Raw genomic sequence first — 24,064 nt, 5'->3', positions numbered from 1 at the left:
TAACACACTCTCTCCCCATTACCTTGTGTCACAGCTCTCCTCACAGTGACTGAGGGAGAAGGTGCTGTGTGATCATGGCTGTGTGTAACACACTCTCTCCCCCTTACCTTGTGTCACAGCTCTCCTCACAGTGACTGAGTGAGGAGGTGCTGTGTGATTATGGCTGTGTGTAACACACTCTCTCCCCGTTACCTTGTGTCACAGCTCTCCTCACAGTGACTGAGGGAGGAGAATAGTGTTCATGGCTTTGTGTAACACACTCTCTCCCCCTTACCTTGTGTAACAGCTCTCCTCACAGTGACTGAGGGAGGAGGTGCTGTGTGATCATGGCTGTGTGTAACACACTCTCTCCCCATTACCTTGTGTCACAGCTCTCCACACAGTGACTGAGGGAGGAGGTGCTGTGTGATCATGGCTGTGTGTAACGCACTCTCTCCTCCTTACCTTGTGTCACAGCTCTCCTCACAGTGACTGAGGGAGAAGGTGCTGTGTGATCATGGCTGTGTGTAACACACTCTCTCCCCCTTACCTTGTGTCACAGCTCTCCTCACAGTGACTGAGGGAGGAGAATAGTGATTATGGCTGTGTGTAACACACTCTCTCCCCATTACCTTGTGTCACAGCTCTCCTCACAGTGACTGAGGGAGAAGGTGCTGTGTGATCATGGCTGTGTGTAACACACTCTCTCCCCCTTAACTTGTGTCACAGCTCTCCTCACGGTGACTGAGTGAGGAGGTGCTGTGTGATTATGGCTGTGTGTAACACACTCTCTCCCCGTTACCTTGTGTCACAGCTCTCCTCACAGTGACTGAGGGAGATTAGTGATCATCGCTGTGTGTAACACACTCTCTCCCCATTACCTTGTGTCACAGCTCTCCTCACAGTGACTGAGGGAGAATAGTGTTCATGGCTTTGTGTAACACACTCTCTCCCCATTACCTTGTGTCACAGCTCTCCTCACAGTGACTGAGGGAGACGGTGCTGTGTGATCATGGCTGTGTGTAACACACTCTCTCTTCCTTACCTTGTGTCACAGCTCTCCTCACAGTGACTGAGGGAGAAGGTGCTGTGTGATCATGGCTGTGTGTAACGCACTCTCTCCTCCTTACCTTGTGTCTCAGCTCTCCTCACAGTGACTGAGGGAGGAGGTGCTGTGTGATCATGGCTGTGTGTAACACACTCTCTCCTCCTTACCTTGTGTCACAGCTCTCCTCACAGTGACTGAGGGAGGAGGTGCTGTGTGATCATGGCTGTGTGTAACGCACTCTCTCCTCCTTACCTTGTGTTACAGCTCTCCTCACCATGACTGAGGGAGGAGGTGCTGTGTGATCATGGCTGTGTGTAACGCACACTCTCTCCCCATTACCTTGTGTCACAGCTCTCCTCACAGTGACTGAGGAAGGAGATTAGTGATCATGGCTGTGTGAAACACACTCTCTCCCCATTACCTTGTGTCACAGCTCTCCTCACAGTGACTGAGGGAGAAGGTGCTGTGTGATCATGGCTGTGTGTAACACACTCTCTCCCCGTTACCTTGTGTCACAGCTCTCCTCACAGTGACTGAGTGAGGAGGTGCTGTGTGATTATGGCTGTGTGTAACACACTCTCTCCCCGTTACCTTGTGTCACAGCTCTCCTCACAGTGACTGAGGGAGGAGGTGCTGTGTGATCATGGCTGTGTGTAACACACTCTCTCCTCCTTACCTTGTGTCACAGCTCTCTTCACAGTGACTGAGGGAGGAGGTGCAGTGTAATCATGGCTGTGTATAACGCACGCTCTCCTCACCATGACTGAGGGAGAAGGTGCTGTGTGATCATGGCTGTGTGTAACACACTCTCTCCCCGTTACCTAGTGTCACAGCTCTCCTCACAGTGACTGAGGGAGGAGATTAGTGATCATGGCTGTGTGAAACACACTCTCTCCCCATTACCTTGTGTCACAGCTCTCCTCACAGTGACTGAGGGAGGAGAATAGTGTTCATGGCTTTGTGTAACACACTCTCTCCCCATTACCTTGTGTCACAGCTCTCCTCACAGTGACTGAGGGAGAAGGTGCTGTGTGATCATGGCTGTGTGTAACACACTCTCTCCCCGTTACCTTGTGTCACAGCTCTCCTCACAGTGACTGAGGGAGGATATTAGTGATCATGGCTGTGTGTAACACACTCTCTCCCCATTACCTTGTGTCACAGCTCTCCTCACAGTGACTGAGGGAGGAGATTAGTGAGCATGGCTGTGTGTAACACACTCTCTCCCCATTACTTTGTGTCACAGCTCTCCACACAGTGACTGAGGGAGGAGGTGCTGTGTGATCATGGCTGTGTGTAACGCACTCTCTCCTCCTTACCTTGTGTCACAGCTCTCCTCACAGTGACTGAGGGAGGAGGTGCTGTGTGATCATGGCTGTGTGTAACACACTCTCTCCTCCTTACCTTGTGTCACAGCTCTCCTCACAGTGACTGAGGGAGGTGCTGTGTGATCATGGCTGTGTGTAACACACTCTCTCCCCCTTACCTTGTGTCACAGCTTTCCTCACAGTGACTGAGGGAGAAGGTGCTGTGTGATCATGGCTGTGTGTAACACACTCTCTCCCCGTTACCTTGTGTCACAGCTCTCCTCACAGTGACTGAGGGAGGAGATTAGTGATCATGGCTGTGTGTAACACACTCTCTCCCCATTACCTTGTGTCACAGCTCTCCTCACAGTGACTGAGGGAGGAGAATAGTGTTCATGGCTTTGTGTAACACACTCTCTCCCCATTACCTTGTGTCACAGCTCTCCTCACAGTGACTGAGGGAGAAGGTGCTGTGTGATCATGGCTGTGTGTAACACACTCTCTCCCCGTTACCTTGTGTCACAGCTCTCCTCACAGTGACTGAGGGAGGATATTAGTGATCATGGCTGTGTGTAACACACTCTCTCCCCATTACCTTCTGTCACAGCTCTCCTCACAGTGACTGAGGGAGGAGATTAGTGAGCATGGCTGTGTGTAACACACTCTCTCCCCATTACCTTGTGTCACAGCTCTCCACACAGTGACTGAGGGAGGAGGTGCTGTGTGATCATGGCTGTGTGTAACGCACTCTCTCCTCCTTACCTTGTGTCACAGCTCTCCTCACAGTGACTGAGGGAGGAGGTGCTGTGTGATCATGGCTGTGTGTAACACACTCTCTCCTCCTTACCTTGTGTCACAGCTCTCCTCACAGTGACTGAGGGAGAAGGTGCTGTGTGATCATGGCTGTGTGTAACACACTCTCTCCCCGTTACCTTGTGTCACAGCTCTCCTCACAGTGACTGAGGGAGGATATTAGTGATCATGGCTGTGTGTAACACACTCTCTCCCCATTACCTTGTGTCACAGCTCTCCTCACAGTGACTGAGGGAGGAGATTAGTGAGCATGGCTGTGTGTAACACACTCTCTCCCCATTACCTTGTGTCACAGCTCTCCACACAGTGACTGAGGGAGGAGGTGCTGTGTGATCATGGCTGTGTGTAACGCACTCTCTCCTCCTTACCTTGTGTCACAGCTCTCCTCACAGTGACTGAGGGAGGAGGTGCTGTGTGATCATGGCTGTGTGTAACACACTCTCTCCTCCTTACCTTCTGTCACAGCTCTCCTCACAGTGACTGAGGGAGAAGGTGCTGTGTGATCATGGCTGTGTGTAACACACTCTCTCCCCCTTACCTTGTGTCACAGCTTTCCTCACAGTGACTGAGGGAGAAGGTGCTGTGTGATCATGGCTGTGTGTAACGCACTCTCTCCTCCTTACCTTGTGTCACAGCTCTCCTCACAGTGACTGAGGGAGGAGGTGCTGTGTGATCATGGCTGTGTGTAACGCAATCTCTCCTCCTTACCTTGTGTCACAGCTCTCCTCACAGTGACTGAGGGAGAAGGTGCTGTGTGATCATGGCTGTGTGTAACACACACTCTCCTCCTTACCTTGTGTCACAGCTCTCCTCACAGTGACTGAGGGAGGAGGTGCTGTGTGATCATGGCTGTGTGTAACACACTCTCTCCCCCTTACCTTGTGTCACAGCTCTCCTCACAGTGACTGAGGGAGGAGGTGCTGTGTGATCATGGCTGTGTGTAACACACTCTCTCCCCATTACCTTGTGTCACAGCTCTCCTCACAGTGACTGAGGGAGATGGTGCTGTGTGATCATGGCTGTGTGTAACACACTCTCTCCCCCTTACCTTGTGTCACAGCTCTCCTCACAGTGACTGAGTGAGGAGGTGCTGTGTGATTATGGCTGTGTGTAACACACTCTCTCCCCGTTACCTTGTTACAGCTCTCCTCACCATGACTGAGGGAGGAGGTGCTGTGTGATCATGGCTGTGTGTAACGCACACTCTCTCCCCATTACCTTGTGTTACAGCTCTCCTCACAGTGACTGAGGAAGGCGATAAGTGATCATGGCTGTGTGTAACACACTCTCTCCCCATTACCTTGTGTCACAGCTCTCCTCACAGTGACTGAGGGAGAAGGTGCTGTGTGATCATGGCTGTGTGTAACACACTCTCTCCCCCTTACCTTGTGTTACAGCTCTCCTCACAGTGACTGAGGGAGGAGAATAGTGATCATGGCTGTGTGTTAACACACTCTCTCCCCCTTACCTTGTCACAGCTCTCCTCACAGTGACTGAGGGAGGAGGTGCTGTGTGATCATGGCTGTGTGTAACACACTCTCTCCCCATTACCTTGTGTCACAGCTCTCCTCACAGTGACTGAGGGAGAAGGTGCTGTGTGATCATGGCTGTGTGTAACACACTCTCTCCCCCTTACCTTGTGTCACAGCTCTCCTCACAGTGACTGAGTGAGGAGGTGCTGTGTGATTATGGCTGTGTGTAACACACTCTCTCCCCGTTACCTTGTGTCACAGCTCTCCTCACAGTGACTGAGGGAGGAGAATAGTGTTCATGGCTTTGTGTAACACACTCTCTCCCCCTTACCTTGTGTAACAGCTCTCCTCACAGTGACTGAGGGAGGAGGTGCTGTGTGATCATGGCTGTGTGTAACACACTCTCTCCCATTACCTTGTGTCACAGCTCTCCACACAGTGACTGAGGGAGGAGGTGCTGTGTGATCATGGCTGTGTGTAACGCACTCTCTCCTCCTTACCTTGTGTCACAGCTCTCCTCACAGTGACTGAGGGAGAAGGTGCTGTGTGATCATGGCTGTGTGTAACACACTCTCTCCCCCTTACCTTGTGTCACAGCTCTCCTCACAGTGACTGAGGGAGGAGAATAGTGATTATGGCTGTGTGTAACACACTCTCTCCCCATTACCTTGTGTCACAGCTCTCCTCACAGTGACTGAGGGAGAAGGTGCTGTGTGATCATGGCTGTGTGTAACACACTCTCTCCCCCTTAACTTGTGTCACAGCTCTCCTCACGGTGACTGAGTGAGGAGGTGCTGTGTGATTATGGCTGTGTGTAACACACTCTCTCCCCGTTACCTTGTGTCACAGCTCTCCTCACAGTGACTGAGGGAGATTAGTGATCATCGCTGTGTGTAACACACTCTCTCCCCATTACCTTGTGTCACAGCTCTCCTCACAGTGACTGAGGGAGAATAGTGTTCATGGCTTTGTGTAACACACTCTCTCCCCATTACCTTGTGTCACAGCTCTCCTCACAGTGACTGAGGGAGACGGTGCTGTGTGATCATGGCTGTGTGTAACACACTCTCTCTTCCTTACCTTGTGTCACAGCTCTCCTCACAGTGACTGAGGGAGAAGGTGCTGTGTGATCATGGCTGTGTGTAACGCACTCTCTCCTCCTTACCTTGTGTCTCAGCTCTCCTCACAGTGACTGAGGGAGGAGGTGCTGTGTGATCATGGCTGTGTGTAACACACTCTCTCCTCCTTACCTTGTGTCACAGCTCTCCTCACAGTGACTGAGGGAGGAGGTGCTGTGTGATCATGGCTGTGTGTAACGCACTCTCTCCTCCTTACCTTGTGTTACAGCTCTCCTCACCATGACTGAGGGAGGAGGTGCTGTGTGATCATGGCTGTGTAACGCACACTCTCTCCCCATTACCTTGTGTCACAGCTCTCCTCACAGTGACTGAGGAAGGAGATTAGTGATCATGGCTGTGTGTAACACACTCTCTCCCCATTACCTTGTGTCACAGCTCTCCTCACAGTGACTGAGGGAGAAGGTGCTGTGTGATCATGGCTGTGTGTAACACACTCTCTCCCCGTTACCTTGTGTCACAGCTCTCCTCACAGTGACTGAGTGAGGAGGTGCTGTGTGATTATGGCTGTGTGTAACACACTCTCTCCCCGTTACCTTGTGTCACAGCTCTCCTCACAGTGACTGAGGGAGGAGGTGCTGTGTGATCATGGCTGTGTGTAACACACTCTCTCCTCCTTACCTTGTGTCACAGCTCTCTTCACAGTGACTGAGGGAGGAGGTGCAGTGTGATCATGGCTGTGTATAACGCACGCTCTCCTCACCATGACTGAGGGAGAAGGTGCTGTGTGATCATGGCTGTGTGTAACACACTCTCTCCCCGTTACCTAGTGTCACAGCTCTCCTCACAGTGACTGAGGGAGGAGATTAGTGATCATGGCTGTGTGAAACACACTCTCTCCCCATTACCTTGTGTCACAGCTCTCCTCACAGTGACTGAGGGAGGAGAATAGTGTTCATGGCTTTGTGTAACACACTCTCTCCCCATTACCTTGTGTCACAGCTCTCCTCACAGTGACTGAGGGAGAAGGTGCTGTGTGATCATGGCTGTGTGTAACATACTCTCTCCCTGTTACCTTGTGTCACAGCTCTCCTCACAGTGACTGAGGGAGGAGATTAGTGAGCATGGCTGTGTGTAACACACTCTCTCCCCATTACTTTGTGTCACAGCTCTCCACACAGTGACTGAGGGAGGAGGTGCTGTGTGATCATGGCTGTGTGTAACGCACTCTCTCCTCCTTACCTTGTGTCACAGCTCTCCTCACAGTGACTGAGGGAGGAGGTGCTGTGTGATCATGGCTGTGTGTAACACACTCTCTCCTCCTTACCTTGTGTCACAGCTCTCCTCACAGTGACTGAGGGAGGTGCTGTGTGATCATGGCTGTGTGTAACACACTCTCTCCCCCTTACCTTGTGTCACAGCTTTCCTTACAGTGACTGAGGGAGAAGGTGCTGTGTGATCATGGCTGTGTGTAACGCACTCTCTCCTCCTTACCTTGTGTCACAGCTCTCCTCACAGTGACTGAGGGAGGAGGTGCTGTGTGATCATGGCTGTGTGTAACGCACTCTCTCCTCCTTACCTTGTGTCACAGCTCTCCTCACAGTGACTGAGGGAGAAGGTGCTGTGTGATCATGGCTGTGTGTAACACACACTCTCCTCCTTACCTTGTGTTACAGCTCTCCTCACAGTGACTGAGGGAGGAGGTGCTGTGTGATCATGGCTGTGTGTAACACACTCTCTCCCCCTTACCTTGTGTCACAGCTCTCCTCACAGTGACTGAGGGAGGAGGTGCTGTGTGATCATGGCTGTGTGTAACACACTCTCTCCTCCTTACCTTGTGTCACAGCTCTCCTCACAGTGACTGAGGGAGGAGGTGCTGTGTGATCATGGCTGTGTGTAACACACTCTCTCCTCCTTACCTTGTGTCACAGCTCTCCTCACAGTGACTGAGGGAGAAGGTGCTGTGTGATCATGGCTGTGTGTAACACACTCTCTCCCCGTTACCTTGTGTCACAGCTCTCCTCACAGTGACTGAGGGATGAGATTAGTGATCATGGCTGTGTGTAACACACTCTCTCCCCATTACCTTGTGTCACAGTGACTGAGGGAGGAGAATAGTGTTCATGGCTTTGTGTAACACACTCTCTCCCCATTACCTTGTGTCACAGCTCTCCTCACAGTGACTGAGGGAGAAGGTGCTGTGTGATCATGGCTGTGTGTAACACACTCTCTCCCCATTACCTTCTGTCACAGCTCTCCTCACAGTGACTGAGGGAGGAGATTAGTGAGCATGGCTGTGTGTAACACACTCTCTCCCCATTACCTTGTGTCACAGCTCTCCACACAGTGACTGAGGGAGGAGGTGCTGTGTGATCATGGCTGTGTGTAACGCACTCTCTCCTCCTTACCTTGTGTCACAGCTCTCCTCACAGTGACTGAGGGAGGAGGTGCTGTGTGATCATGGCTGTGTGTAACACACTCTCTCCTCCTTACCTTGTGTCACAGCTCTCCTCACAGTGACTGAGGGAGAAGGTGCTGTGTGATCATGGCTGTGTGTAACACACTCTCTCCCCGTTACCTTGTGTCACAGCTCTCCTCACAGTGACTGAGGGAGGATATTAGTGATCATGGCTGTGTGTAACACACTCTCTCCCCATTACCTTGTGTCACAGCTCTCCTCACAGTGACTGAGGGAGGAGATTAGTGAGCATGGCTGTGTGTAACACACTCTCTCCCCATTACCTTGTGTCACAGCTCTCCACACAGTGACTGAGGGAGGAGGTGCTGTGTGATCATGGCTGTGTGTAACGCACTCTCTCCTCCTTACCTTGTGTCACAGCTCTCCTCACAGTGACTGAGGGAGGAGGTGCTGTGTGATCATGGCTGTGTGTAACACACTCTCTCCTCCTTACCTTCTGTCACAGCTCTCCTCACAGTGACTGAGGGAGAAGGTGCTGTGTGATCATGGCTGTGTGTAACACACTCTCTCCCCCTTACCTTGTGTCACAGCTTTCCTCACAGTGACTGAGGGAGAAGGTGCTGTGTGATCATGGCTGTGTGTAACGCACTCTCTCCTCCTTACCTTGTGTCACAGCTCTCCTCACAGTGACTGAGGGAGGAGGTGCTGTGTGATCATGGCTGTGTGTAACGCACTCTCTCCTCCTTACCTTGTGTCACAGCTCTCCTCACAGTGACTGAGGGAGAAGGTGCTGTGTGATCATGGCTGTGTGTAACACACACTCTCCTCCTTACCTTGTGTCACAGCTCTCCTCACAGTGACTGAGGGAGGAGGTGCTGTGTGATCATGGCTGTGTGTAACACACTCTCTCCCCCTTACCTTGTGTCACAGCTCTCCTCACAGTGACTGAGGGAGGAGGTGCTGTGTGATCATGGCTGTGTGTAACACACTCTCTCCTCCTTACCTTGTGTCACAGCTCTCCTCACAGTGACTGAGGGAGGAGGTGCTGTGTGATCATGGCTGTGTGTAACACACTCTCTCCCCGTTACCTTGTGTCACAGCTCTCCTCACAGTGACTGAGGGAGGAGATTAGTGATCATGGCTGTGTGTAACACACTCTCTCCCCATTACCTTGTGTCACAGCTCTCCTCACAGTGACTGAGGGAGGAGAATAGTGTTCATGGTTTTGTGTTACACACTCTCTCCCCATTACCTTGTGTCACAGCTCTCCTCACAGTGACTGAGGGAGAAGGTGCTGTGTGATCATGGCTGTGTGTAACACACTCTCTCCCCGTTACCTTGTGTCACAGCTCTCCTCACAGTGACTGAGGGAGGAGATTAGTGAGCATGGCTGTGTGTAACACACTCTCTCCCCATTACCTTGTGTCACAGCTCTCCACACAGTGACTGAGGGAGGAGGTGCTGTGTGATCATGGCTGTGTGTAACGCACTCTCTCCTCCTTACCTTGTGTCACAGCTCTCCTCACAGTGACTGAGGGAGGAGGTGCTGTGTGATCATGGCTGTGTGTAACACACTCTCTCCTCCTTACCTTGTGTCACAGCTCTCCTCACAGTGACTGAGGGAGAAGGTGCTGTGTGATCATGGCTGTGTGTAACACACTCTCTCCCCCTTACCTTGTGTCACAGCTTTCCTCACAGTGACTGAGGGAGAAGGTGCTGTGTGATCATGGCTGTGTGTAACGCACTCTCTCCTCCTTACCTTGTGTCACAGCTCTCCTCACAGTGACTGAGGGAGGAGGTGCTGTGTGATCATGGCTGTGTGTAACGCACTCTCTCCTCCTTACCTTGTGTCACAGCTCTCCTCACAGTGACTGAGGGAGAAGGTGCTGTGTGATCATGGCTGTGTGTAACACACACTCTCCTCCTTACCTTGTGTTACAGCTCTCCTCACTGTGACTGAGGGAGGAGGTGCTGTGTGATTATGGCTGTGTGTAACACACTCTCTCCCCCTTACCTTGTGTCACAGCTCTCCTCACAGTGACTGAGGGAGGAGGTGCTGTGTGATCATGGCTGTGTGTAACACACTCTCTCCTCCTTACCTTGTGTCACAGCTCTCCTCACAATGACTGAGGGAGAAGGTGCTGTGTGATCATGGCTGTGTGTAACACACTCTCTCCCCCTTACCTTGTGTCACAGCTTTCCTCACAGTGACTGAGGGAGAAGGTGCTGTGTGATCATGGCTGTGTGTAACGCACTCTCTCCTCCTTACCTTGTGTCACAGCTCTCCTCACAGTGACTGAGGGAGGAGGTGCTGTGTGATCATGGCTGTGTGTAACGCACTCTCTCCTCCTTACCTTGTGTCACAGCTCTCCTCACAGTGACTGAGGGAGAAGGTGCTGTGTGATCATGGCTGTGTGTAACACACACTCTCCTCCTTACCTTGTGTCACAGCTCTCCTCACAGTGACTGAGGGAGGAGGTGCTGTGTGATCATGGCTGTGTGTAACACACTCTCTCCCCCTTACCTTGTGTCACAGCTCTCCTCACAGTGACTGAGGGAGGAGGTGCTGTGTGATCATGGCTGTGTGTAACACACTCTCTCCTCCTTACCTTGTGTCACAGCTCTCCTCACAGTGACTGAGGGAGGAGGTGCTGTGTGATCATGGCTGTGTGTAACACACTCTCTCCCCGTTACCTTGTGTCACAGCTCTCCTCACAGTGACTGAGGGAGGAGATTAGTGATCATGGCTGTGTGTAACACACTCTCTCCCCATTACCTTGTGTCACAGCTCTCCTCACAGTGACTGAGGGAGGAGAATAGTGTTCATGGTTTTGTGTTACACACTCTCTCCCCATTACCTTGTGTCACAGCTCTCCTCACAGTGACTGAGGGAGAAGGTGCTGTGTGATCATGGCTGTGTGTAACACACTCTCTCCCCGTTACCTTGTGTCACAGCTCTCCTCACAGTGACTGAGGGAGGAGATTAGTGAGCATGGCTGTGTGTAACACACTCTCTCCCCATTACCTTGTGTCACAGCTCTCCACACAGTGACTGAGGGAGGAGGTGCTGTGTGATCATGGCTGTGTGTAACGCACTCTCTCCTCCTTACCTTGTGTCACAGCTCTCCTCACAGTGACTGAGGGAGGAGGTGCTGTGTGATCATGGCTGTGTGTAACACACTCTCTCCTCCTTACCTTGTGTCACAGCTCTCCTCACAGTGACTGAGGGAGAAGGTGCTGTGTGATCATGGCTGTGTGTAACACACTCTCTCCCCCTTACCTTGTGTCACAGCTTTCCTCACAGTGACTGAGGGAGAAGGTGCTGTGTGATCATGGCTGTGTGTAACGCACTCTCTCCTCCTTACCTTGTGTCACAGCTCTCCTCACAGTGACTGAGGGAGGAGGTGCTGTGTGATCATGGCTGTGTGTAACGCACTCTCTCCTCCTTACCTTGTGTCACAGCTCTCCTCACAGTGACTGAGGGAGAAGGTGCTGTGTGATCATGGCTGTGTGTAACACACACTCTCCTCCTTACCTTGTGTTACAGCTCTCCTCACTGTGACTGAGGGAGGAGGTGCTGTGTGATTATGGCTGTGTGTAACACACTCTCTCCCCCTTACCTTGTGTCACAGCTCTCCTCACAGTGACTGAGGGAGGAGGTGCTGTGTGATCATGGCTGTGTGTAACACACTCTCTCCTCCTTACCTTGTGTCACAGCTCTCCTCACAATGACTGAGGGAGAAGGTGCTGTGTGATCATGGCTGTGTGTAACACACTCTCTCCCCATTACCTTGTGTCACAGCTCTTCTCACAGTGACTGAGGGAGGAGAATAGTGATTATGTCTGTGTGTAACATTATCAGTCAGGCAGGGGCTCTGTCGCTTTCCTCCATCTCTCTTACTCACACGTCTGTTTCTCTCTCGCAGGAGAAGATTCGCACCATGTTTCAGAACCTAATGGTTGTTGACCATCCAAATGTAGTGAAGTTCCACAAGTATTGGCTGGATGTGAAGGAGACATCAGCACGAGTGAGAGCGCCATCTATGGGACAGATAACTATGAGCCCATCTCTACTGTATGACACTGACAGACTGGGGGAGCCCCTCTCTTGTGTGACTGTGACAGACTGGGGGAGCCCCTCTCTTGTGTGACTGTGACAGACTGGGGGAGCCCCTCTCCTGTGTGTGTGTGACAGACTGGGGGAGCCCCTCTTCTGTGTATGTGTGACTGTGACAGACTGGGGGAGCCCCTCTCCTGTGTATGTGTGACTGTGACAGACTGGGGAAGCCCTTCTTCTGTGTATGTGTGACTGTGACAGACTGGGGGAACCCCTCTCCTGTGTATGTGTGACAGACTGGGGGAGCCCCTCTCCTGTGTATGTGTGACTGTGACAGACTGGGGAAGCCCCTCTCCTGGGTATGTGTGACAGACTGGGGAAGCCCCTCTCCTGTGTATGTGTGACTGTGACAGACTGGGGGAGCCCCTCTCCTGTGTATGTGTGACTGTGACAGACTGGGGGAGCCCCTCTCCTGTGTATGTGTGACTGTGACAGACTGGGGGAGTCCCCTCTCCTGTGTATGTGTGACAGTGACAGACTGGGGAAGCCCCTCTCCTGTGTATGTGTTACTGTGACAGACTGGGGAAGCCCCTCTCCTGTGTATGTGTGACAGACTGGGGTAGCCCCTCTGCTGTGTATGTGTGACACTGACAGACTGAGTGGGGCTCGCCTGTGTATAATTTGGGTCTCTCTCCTCAGGTGGTCTTTATAACAGAATATGTCTCTTCTGGGAGTCTGAGGCAATTCCTGAAGAAGACGAAGAAAAATCGTAAAACGATGAATGCTAAGGTGAGTGTGTGCTGCTCCTGTTCTCTCGTAGTTACTAAATGAGGGTGAATATTGTGACAATGCCCCTGTATCTTATGCTGGGGCATGAACGGTCACTGTACAGGACTTCCCCTAATTATTCTGCTGAGCGGAATCCAGACCTGGCCCCTCGAAGCAATAACATCACATATAGAGGGGCAAAGAGTAATAATCCCCTATAGCAGTTACATCCCAAGTCAGTATTAATAGAATCCAGTGTGTGTGTGTGTATGTATATATATATATATGTATTGCTAATGCCGGCACTCCAGAACGTAACACAAAGATATCAGTACCCCGTGCCCTCCTGGGGCCACTCACGTGTCCTTAATGTAAACAATGCTGGTGAGGCGGCACTCGTGGGTTTTTGTAAAGTAAGAGTCAAAGACACTGGGTCTGGTCCAACGTTTCAGTCCTTCCGGACTTTTATCAAGAACACACAGAACATACAAATAAGGCATACCTTTATAGACAAGTCAGCCCACTCACCGCCACCTTCCACGTGCGTCCGAGAAAAATCCCCACCGACGTCATCACCACGGGACAAGGGAGCTGCCGCGTCACCATCGCGGCTGGATGACATCACCTGCTTTCCGTCTCCCAGGCAACGCATGGCAGCGGAGGAACACAGACACACGGGCGGCTGCGGGAGACCTGGGCTTAACAATTAAAACATGAAAATCACATTATAAAATGAGCATCATCACCTTGCAATGGTGCCACGTCCTCCGACTCCAAACTGCAACCATTAATAAACCTCCAAAAAGCACCATGAGAATGGTGCTTTTTGGAGGTTTATTAATGGTTGCAGTTTTTTATTATTTTTTCGTATTGGTGTTATTAAACAATGTGGATTTTTTTACTATTGATGGAGTCGGAGGACGTGGCACCATTGCAAGGTGATGATGCTCATTTTATAATGTGATTTTCATGTTTTAATTGTTAAGCCCAGGTCTCCCGCAGCCGCCCGTGTGTCTGTGTTCCTTCGCTGCCATGCGTTGCCTGGGAGACGGAAAGAGGGTGATGTCATCCAGCCGCGACTGTGACGCGGCAGCTCCCTTGTCCCGTGGTGATGACGTCGGCGGGGATTTCACGGAGGCACGTGGAAGGTGGCGGTGAGTGGGCTGACTTGTCTATAAAGGTATGTCTTATTTGTATGTTCTGTGTGTTCTTGATAAAAGTCCGGAAGGACTGAAACGTTGGACCAGACCCAGTGTCTTTGACTCTTACTTTTCAAAAACCCACGAGTGCCGCCTCACCAGCATTATTTATAGCGTTCCCGCTAGGCTGTTTTAGCGGGGCGCGGCGCCCTGCCCTCATTCTGGAGGGCAAAAAGCACCCTGCCCTCCAGGAGGAGGGCAAAAAGCGCCCTGCCCTCACAGCCTGCGGGAGCCGTTCTCACCCGCGGGACGCAGTGTCCCGCGGGTGGAGAAACATGCGGTGACCCGGTCACCACCGGAGAATAGACGCCGGGCGCATGCGCCCGGCGTCTATTCTCCCTGTCTGCAGGGCTTGGGGGCTGCCCGGCGTGTCCGTAAGTGCCGGGCACGCCCCCAAGAGTGACGAAAAGGGGATGCGTCTTATAGACATGCCCCCTTTTCCGATGACCACACCCCCTTCTCGGTCACGCGCGCACCTAAGGCGCGCGCACGGGCATGCCCTCTCTAGCTCCGGCGCCCTGCCTCCCGCCGGAGCTAGAGGGAACACTAGTTTATATATATATATATATTTTTTTTTTTTTTTTTGACCACCGGAATGACTGCCTGCGGGGACTTCGCACAGACAGTATGTCAACGCAACTGCTGTCCTGAGATACTTTTTCCTGCATAGAGGGGAACACTTGGGAGAAAATGTAAATAATAGTGACGATGTTGGCTGAAAGTGTTCATACCATCGACATGATTGGTGAATAGACCCCTTAGTATTAGTAATCCGATATAGGGCCAGATGTAATAGGGCGAGAGTTTAGACAATGTGAGAGTTTAGCGTTAACCTCTGACACTGATAAAACTCGCCCAATGTAATAGCGTCATATAAAATATAAACTCACAAGTTTTTAGACTCAAGAAACTCTAACGATTTAAATTCTCATCCAGATATTTTCCCATTGTGAAGATAAAACTCGGCTAATGTAACAGTGTGAGAGGTTACTGCTAATCTCCCACATTCTCTACACTCTCACCCTATTACATTAGGGCCCATACTCTTAGAGTCTGTGAGCACAGGAGACCCCTCCTGCGGGGACCAGACTCCAGAATGGTTTGCATTACGGAGTTTGGTAAATCTGACAGCATCGCATCCCCTATAGAAACCTATGGAGGTTGCAGCTACTGGCGGATATTGAGGGAATGTAGCAGATATCAGAGATCCATCCATAGTACATCTGGGGGATACTTACTATTTGCAGGTATTTTCTGGCTGGAGCTGCAAAAATCACAGGGAAAATTGTGGCACCCATTTTCCTGGTGACTTGTGCATGCACAGTATAGATGTTCCCGGGAGTAAGGTGCAGGTGCCATTTTCCCGGTGACTTGTGCATGCGCAGTATAGATGTCCCAGGGAGTAAGGTGCAGGTGCCTTTTTCCTGATGACTTGTGCATGAGCAATAGAGTTGTCCCCGGGAGTAAGGTGCAGCTTCCATTTTCCTGGTGACTTGTGCATGCGCAGTAGAAATGTCCCCGGGAGTAAGGTGCAGGTGCCATTGTCCTGGTGACTTGTGCATGCGCAGTAGAGATGTCCCAGGGAGTAAGGTACAGGTGCCATTTTCCTGGTGACTTGTGCATGCGCAGTAGAGATGTCCCCGGGAGTAAGGTGCACGTGCCATTTTCCCGGTGACTTGTGCATGCGCAGTAGAGATGTCCCCGGGAGTAAGGTGCAGGTGCCATTTTCCCGGTGACTTGTGCATGCGCAGTAGAGCTGTCCCCGGGAGTAAGGTGCAGGTGCCATTTTCCCGGTGACTTGTGCATGCGCAGTAGAGATGTCCCCGGAGTAAGGGGCAGCTGCCATTTTCCCGGTGACTTGTGCATGCGCAGTAGAGATGTACCCCGGGAGTAAAGCGCAGGTGCCATTTTCCCGTTGACTTGTACTTGCGCAGTAGAAATGTCCCCGGGAGTAAGGTGCAGGTGCCATTTTCCCGGTGACTTGTGCATGCGCAGTAGAGATGTCTCCGGAGTAAGGGGCAGGTGCCATTTACCCGGTGACCTGTACATACGCAGTAGAGATGTCCCCGGGAGTAAGGTGCAGCTGCCATTTTCCCGGAGACTTGTGCATGTGCAGTATAGATGTACCCCGGGAGTAAGGGGCAGCTGCCATTTTCCCGGAGACTTGTACATGTGCAGTAGAGATGTCCCCGGGAGTAAGGGGCAGGAGCCATTTTCCCGGAGACTTGTACATGCGCAGTAGCGATGACCCCGGGAGTAAGGTGCAGGTGCCATTTTCCTGGTGACTTGTGCATGCGCAGTAGAGATGTCCCCGGGAGTAAGGTGCAGGTGCCATTTACCTGGTGACTTGTGCATGCGCAGTAGAGATGTACCCCGGGAGTAAGGGGCAGGTGCCATTTTCCCGGTGAGTTGTGCATTCGCAGTACAGTTGTCCCCGGGAGTAAGGTGCAGCTGCCATTTTCTCGGAGAGTTGTGCATGCGCAGTAGAGATGTCCCTGGGAGTAAGGTGCAGGTGCCATTTTCCTGGTGACTTGTACATACGCAGTATAGATGTCCCCGGGAGTAAGGCGCAGGTGCCATTTTCCTGGTGACTTGTACATGCGCAGTAGAGATGTACTCGAGAGTAAGGTGCAGGTGCCATTTTCCTGGAGACTTGTGCATGCACAGTAGAGATGTCCCCGGGAGTAAGGTGCAGGTGCCATTTTCCCGGAGACTTGTGCATGCGCAGTAGAGATGTCCTCGGGAGTAAGGTGCAGGTGCCATTTTCCTGGTGACTTGTGCATGCACAGTAGAGATGTTCCCGGGAGTAAGGGGCAGGTGCCATTTTCCCGGAGACTTGTGCATGTGCAGTATAGATGTCTCCTGGAGTAAAGTGCAGGTGCCATTTTCCCGGTGACTTGTGCATGCGCAGTAGAGATGTCCCCGGGAGTAAGGTGCAGGTGCCATTTTCCCGGTGACTTGTGCATACGCAGTAGAGATGTACCCTGGGAGTAAAGGGCAGCTGCCATTTTCCCGGTGACTTGTGCATGCGCAGTAGAGATGTACCCCGGGAGTAAGGCGCAGGTGCCATTTTCCCGGAGACTTGTACATGCGCAGTAGAGATGTACTCGAGAGTAAGGTGCAGGTGCCATTTTCCCGGAGACTTGTGCATGCGCAGTAGAGATGTTCCCGGGAGTAAGGTGCAGGTGCCATTTTCTCGGTGACTTGTGCATGCGCAGTATAGATGTTCCCGGGAGTAAGGTGCTGGTGACATTTTCCCGGTGACTTGTACATGCACAGTAGAGATGTTCCCGGGAGTAAGGTGCAGGTGCCATTTTCCTGGTGACTTGTATATGCGCAGTAGAGATGACCCTGGGAGTAAGGTGCAGGTGCCATTATCCCGGAGACTTGTGCATGCGCAGTAGAGATGTCCCCGGGAGTAAGGTGCAGGTGCCATTTTCCTGGTGACTTGTACATGCGCAGTATAGATGTCCTCGGGAGTAAGGCGCAGGTGCCATTTTCCCGGAGACTTGTGCATGCGCAGTAGAGATGTTCCCGGGAGTAAGGTGCTGGTGACATTTTCCCGGAGACTTGTACATGCACAGTAGAGATGTCCCCGGGAGTAAGGTGCAGGTGCCATTTTCCTGGTGACTTGTACATGCGCAGTAGAGATGTACTCGGGAGTAAGGTGTAGGTGCCATTTTCCCGGAGACTTGTGCATGCACAGTAGAGATGTTCCCGGGAGTAAGGTGCTGGTGACATTTTCCCGGAGACCCGCTCATGCGTAGTAGATTCTCGCACCAAGCCAGGATCTACTGTGCTGCCAGGGAGGAGGGGGCCGCACTCAGTCTGTACACAAGCCCCCTCTTCTCTTAAAATGCCCCTGCCTGCTGGTACCTTTGCATTGAATGTGAATTAAACCGATGCCACTGGCTGCGATCATTAAGCAACTGCGATCGGCCACTGCGCTGTCCACAGTGGGTGGCAATGCCTTCGATGAGGTATTCCAGGTAGACACGCTGCACCATAGATTGAGGAGTGCTGAATCTCCGCACAACTCAGGAAACGGAATGTCCTATTGGCCGAGCATCCACTATCATGCACCATTCCAACTCCGATATTTCACCATGGCCCTGATTCAGACCCGCTCGCAGGTCTGAAGCGCTTGCTAAGCTGTTGGTGACCACCCACAGCCTTAGCGAGCGGCCAAGTGATGGTCGCGACCATCGGGCTTGCGACGAGACCCTTGTGGTAGGGTCTCGTCTGCCGCAAGCCCCAGTGAGCTTCTGGCTCTAATAGAGCTGGAAGCTCACTACTGACATCACTCGTGATGTCAGTAGGGCCGTCCCCAAACGGCAGGCGTTCCTTCGGGAACGCCTCCGTTTGGCCAGCCACCCCCCCTCCTCGCCTACAAAACGGGGAGAGCTGTCAATCAACATCGACAGCCGCCCCGTTTGTAGCGAGCCCTGGAGCGAGAGAATTTCTCTCTCGCTCCGGGGCTTGCGCACACTACCCGGCCATCGACCCGCTTGCGAGCGGGTCTGAATAATGCCCCATGTCTTGCCATGAGCAGCCTGAATTTTATGAAATGTATGAATTAGCGATTGTTTTACTAAATACGATTGATTTGAATTAAGGGGTTTCTGAACTGCTTTGGTATTTTGGATCTGATTCAGACCCGCTCGCTAAGTTGCGCTCGCTCGCTGTGAGCGATTTTCGCCCATTTGCGCATGTGTAAAATTCGCAGTGCGCGTGCGCAAGCCAGTATTTGCGATCTGATATTGGTTGCTCGTAAGCCACTATCAGGCCACTGCTATGAGTGACAGATAGCGCCGTTTGTGGGCGGTAACAGGGGAAGGTGCTTGTGAACGGGGAAGTGGTGCTGCGAACGCAGGCGTGTCAGGCCGCCAAAACGCCGTTTAAAGGGTATGCATAATTAGCAAAGTAGCGTCATTGTACACGTCGCCTGCATGTATTTCAGGCCGCAGTGATCGCAGTGCTCGCGGCGGGGAAAGGCAACATCAAGGGCTGCGAGCTGCTCCCATGGCTCTCGATGTTACCGATTAATCCTACAATTCCCGGAGATTACGTGTGTGTGAGTGGCAAGGGGGCGTTTTTATACACTAGTGAGCGCTGATTGCCGTAGCTCGCTAAGACATAGAGGGCGTCCTTACTCGACGCAGTACTATCGCTTATTTTAAATATCCGGCCCCTTTTTGCCAGCGAACGATCGCATCTTGAGCTCCATTCTGTGGTAATAAGAGTACGGCCCATTCTGCAGGTCAGCCCTGTAACGCTGCTCAAGGCTGGCGCACATTCACCTTTATAGTTGTGTAATAGTGACCGCTCACACTAGTGTGACTTTGTGTGTAACTTTGCATTGTATCACAGGCGTGGAAGAGATGGTGCACACAGATCCTGTCTGCGTTAAGGTGAGATGTCTTCTAGCCCAGGTTATAATAACTTGGTGTATTGGATTAGACTGCTACTTGTTCTGTAAGTGTAAGGGGGATTGGCACTACCGCTGTGTATGTGTATGGGGGAGACTGGCACTACCGCTGTGTATGTGTACGGGGGAAACTGGCACTACCGCTGTGTATGTGTACGGGGGAGACTGGCACTACCGCTGTGTATGTGTACGGGGGAGACTGGCACTACCGCTGTGTATGTGTACAGGGGAGACTGGCACTACCGCTGTGTATGTGTACGGGGGAGACTGGCACTACCGCTGTGTATGTTTACGGGGGAGACTGGCATTACCGCTATGTATGTGTAAGGGAGAGGTTGATACTACTAATTTACATGTGTGATGGGGAATGTAGAGTCCTGGGTGTGTGATGGGGAATGTAGAGTCCTGGGTGTGTGATGGGGAATGTAGAGTTCTGGGTGTGTGATGGGGAATGTAGAGTTCTGGGTGTGTGATGGGGAATGTAGAGTTCTGGGTGTGTGATGGGGAATGTAGAGTTCTTGGTGTGATGGGGAATGTAGAGTCCTGGGTGTGTGATGGGGAATGTTGAGTTCTGGGTGTGTGATGGGGAATGTAGAGTTATGGGTGTGTGATGGGGAATGTAGAGATCTGGGTGTGTGATGGGGAATGTAGAGATCTGGGTGTGTGATGGGGAATGTAGAGTTCTGGGTGTGTGATGGGGAATGTAGAGTTCTGGGTGTGATGGGAAATGTAGAGTTCTGGGTGTGTGATGGGGAATGTAGAGCTCTGGGTGTGTGATGGGGAATGTAGAGTTCTGGGTGTGTGATGGGGAATGTAGAGATCTGGGTGTGTGATGGAGAATGTAGAGCTCTGGGTTGTGTGATGGGAATGTAGAGATCTGGGTGTGTGATGGGGAATGTAGAGATCTGGGTGTGTGATGGGAAATGTAGACATCTGGGTGTGTGATGGGGAATGTAGAGATCTGGGTGTGTGATGGGGAATGTAGAGCTTTGGGTGTGTGATGGAGAATGTAGAGCTCTGGGTGTGTGATGGAGAATGTAGAGCTCTGGGTGTGATGGGGAATGTAGAGATCTGGGTGTGTGATGGGGAATGTAGAGATCTGGGTGTGATGGGGAATGTAGAGCTCTGGTGTGATGGGGAATGTAGAGTTCTTGGTGTGATGGGGAATGTAGAGCTCTGGGTGTGTGATGGGGAATGTAGAGTTCTTGGTGTGATGGGGAATGTAGAGTTCTGTGTGTGTGATGGGGAATGTTCTGTGTTTTCCCAGCTACCTGCATTCATGTGATCCCGTCATTATACATGGAAATCTCACCAACGACACCATCTTCATCCAGCACAATGGACTCATCAAGATTGGATCAGGTACGAGTAGATGTGAGGCAGATCCACACGGGGAGGAAGAGGTAACAGAACAGCGTTGGGATAAATGATGGAGGTTTATGCCCCGGTCATCAGCGCTGTACCCTGGTGTGTGCCCTCCTGACCTCTGTTTTCTCATGATTGAGCTGGCCAGCGGGTATAACATGAGGTTGAGGTTTCCTGATCCGCTCCTAATGTTGTCACAGCCATTTAGTCAGGGAACATTCTCTAATTGGAAAGGTTTTGCCTCGTACAGTGTTTGCAGCTGCTGCATTGATCTGTCTGATAAAAGTAAAAAGAACATTAAATTATAGACACGGGAGGAACAGTGGAGGCCCATTAAGAACTTGTAGTTACTGTATGCGCCTCTACCGTACATTTATCTGCCGCCCACATTCTGTGCCTCCTTCTGCGGGTTTCAGGTTCGGTGTATGGTAGAAAGATCTCCCTACTAAGAGTTTATAGGCACCCCTTCCCCTAAACCCCCCGCCCCCCTCCCACAAGAGGACTGGATGCCGAGTGTCCAGTCCCTCTGTGTCTAAAGCTGCCCATCCACTAGCAGACCTCAAAACGACAACATTGTCATCGTGCAGTCGTTTGTCAGTCTGTGATGAGCCTGCACAGAACGAGCAGTCACTCTGTATAGGCGCAATCATCTGCAGACATGCTGACCCTGACTTTATCGTCCCGTTGTCCACCATGTTTGCTCAATGAGGGGAGCGCGCATCGCTGGTCGTTTTAGACATTTTTGCAAACGATTTATGAACGATTGAACGATATCATTATCGTTCAATCGCTCAACTTAATCGTCTAGTGAATGGGCACCTATAGATTGGGCAGATTATGGGCCTCATATGGGGTCTATTTATCAAGCAGTGAAAAGCGTGGAGTACAGCTCCTACCTATTATTTTATAGACTGTACTTGATAAATGCTACTTCAGAGCTGATTGGTTGCTATGGGCAACTTCTCCACTGGTTCACTTCTCCCCGATATGCCTGTAATTATATATAGGATGAAATGCCCTATAGATGAAGGGGCCACTGCTGGCGAGAGCCCCCCGGGAAGCCTATGTAACAAGGATGGTTACATGTATCAGGGTACTGCATGAACATATCCCCTGAGGATGGTAAGACGAGGCCCTTGCTGCTCTGTTGGTGATCGCAGCTATGGCCATAATCTAATAAGTCTTAGTACATAGGACTGGATTCAGGGATGGGCGCAATGTGGATGTTGCACGCAGTGGAGCGATTTCTTGCCACTGTGCATGCGTCAAAGCCGCACAGTGCACGCAGAATGATGAGTTAGCGACTGCATTACCTGGGAGGATTTGTTCACAATGTGAATGACAGGTAGTCTGCGTTTGGGGAGGTAACGGGGGGCTGGTTTAGAAAAACGCAGGCGTTTCGGGACCAGCATCTGGGCGTGCTCTAGTGAGGCTCTGCGAATTAGTTTGCAGCTGCAGAGACCCCGGCGCCTTAGGAGAGCCGCTCTGTCTGAGGCTTAATTACACGTGCGACTGATGACTCCGATGTTCAAGGCTGCGGCTGAGTCATTAGCATATTTTCGCAAGTCTGCTGCGTCTGGAATGACAGTCACAATGAGATTTGTTTCCATCTCTGAATCCAACCCAGGAACAAATCCCTGCGATGCAAGGTGGGGGGCTTCATTACCCTGCATATAGGGGACATACCGGCTGGTCTTACACGCAGCATGTAATAATACCGGCTGGTCTGACACGCAGTATGTAATAATACCGGCTGTTCTTACACGCAGCATGTAATAATACCATCTGTTCTTACACGCAGTATGTAATAATACCGTCTGTTCTTACACGCAGTATGTAATAATACCGGCTGGTCTTACACACAGCACATAATAATACCGTCTGTTCTTACACGCAGTATGTAATAATACCGTCTGTTCTTACACGCAGCATGTAATAGTACCGGCTGGTCTTACACGCAGCACGTAATAATACCAGCTGCTTTTACACGCAGCATGTAATAATACCGACTGTTCTTACACGCAGCATGTAATAATACCGGCTGTTCTTACACGCAGCATGTAATAATACCGACTGTTCTTACACGCAGCATGTAATAATACCGGCTGTTCTTACACGCAGTATGTAATAATACCGGCTGTTCTTACACGCAGTATGTAATAATACCGGCTGTTATTACACGCAGCATGTAATAATACCGGCTGTTCTTACACGCAGTATGTAATAATACCGGCTGTTATTACACGCAGCATGTAATAATACCGGCTGTTCTTACACGCAGTATGTAATAATACCGTCTATTCTTACACGCAGTATGTAATAATACAGACTGTTCTTACACGCAGTATGTAATAATACCGACTGTTCTTACACGCAGCATGTAATAATACCGACTGTTCTTACACGCAGCATGTAATAATACCGGCTGTTCTTACACGCAGTATGTAATAATACCGGCTGTTCTTACACGCAGTATGTAATAATACCGGCTGTTATTACACGCAGCATGTAATAATACCGGCTGTTCTTACACGCAGTATGTAATAATACCGGCTGTTATTACACGCTGCATGTAATAATACCGTCTGTTCTTACACGCATCACGTAATAATACCGGCTGCTCTTAAACGCAGCATGTAATAATACCGGCTGTTCTTACACGCAGTATGTAATAGTACCGGCTGGTCTTACACACAGTATGTAATAATACCGTCTATTCTTACACGCAGTATGTAATAATACCATCTGTTCTTACACGCAGTATGTAATAATACCGTCTGTTCTTACACGCAGCATGTAATAATACCATCTGTTCTTACACGCAGTATGTAATAATACAGGCTGATCTTACACGCAGCACGTAATAATACCAGCTGCTTTTACACGCAGTATGTAATAATACCGACTGTTCTTACACGCAGCATGTAATAATACCGGCTGTTCTTACACGCAGCATGTAATAATACCGACTGTTCTTACACGCAGCATGTAATAATACCGGCTGTTCTTACACGCAGTATGTAATAATACCATCTGTTCTTACACGCAGTATGTAATAATACCGTCTGTTCTTACACGCAGCATGTAATAGTACCGGCTGGTCTTACACGCAGCACGTAATAATACCAGCTGC

The 24,064-nt window shown here is 51.0% G+C and overlaps 1 protein-coding gene across 7 annotated transcripts in view; it reads left to right on the top strand.

Moving 5' to 3' along the window:
- The window catches only part of NRBP2 (nuclear receptor binding protein 2), a 220,245-nt gene that overhangs the window by 135,610 nt on the left and 60,571 nt on the right, over positions 1-24,064 (top strand). For all 7 annotated transcript variants that reach the window (XM_088462449.1, XM_088462444.1, XM_088462447.1 and 4 more), the window contains 4 exons: positions 12,041-12,142; positions 12,871-12,960; positions 19,509-19,549; positions 20,834-20,928. In XM_088462449.1, the coding sequence (XP_088318575.1) occupies positions 12,041-12,142; positions 12,871-12,960; positions 19,509-19,549; positions 20,834-20,928 (328 nt within the window). The remainder of the gene's footprint in view (positions 1-12,040; positions 12,143-12,870; positions 12,961-19,508; positions 19,550-20,833; positions 20,929-24,064) is intronic.

Source organism: Taudactylus pleione, unplaced genomic scaffold, assembly GCF_031769625.1.
Source record: "Taudactylus pleione unplaced genomic scaffold, aTauple2 ptg001240l, whole genome shotgun sequence".
Lineage (NCBI taxonomy): Eukaryota > Metazoa > Chordata > Amphibia > Anura > Myobatrachidae > Taudactylus > Taudactylus pleione.
This window is presented reverse-complemented; position numbering and strand designations above follow the sequence as displayed.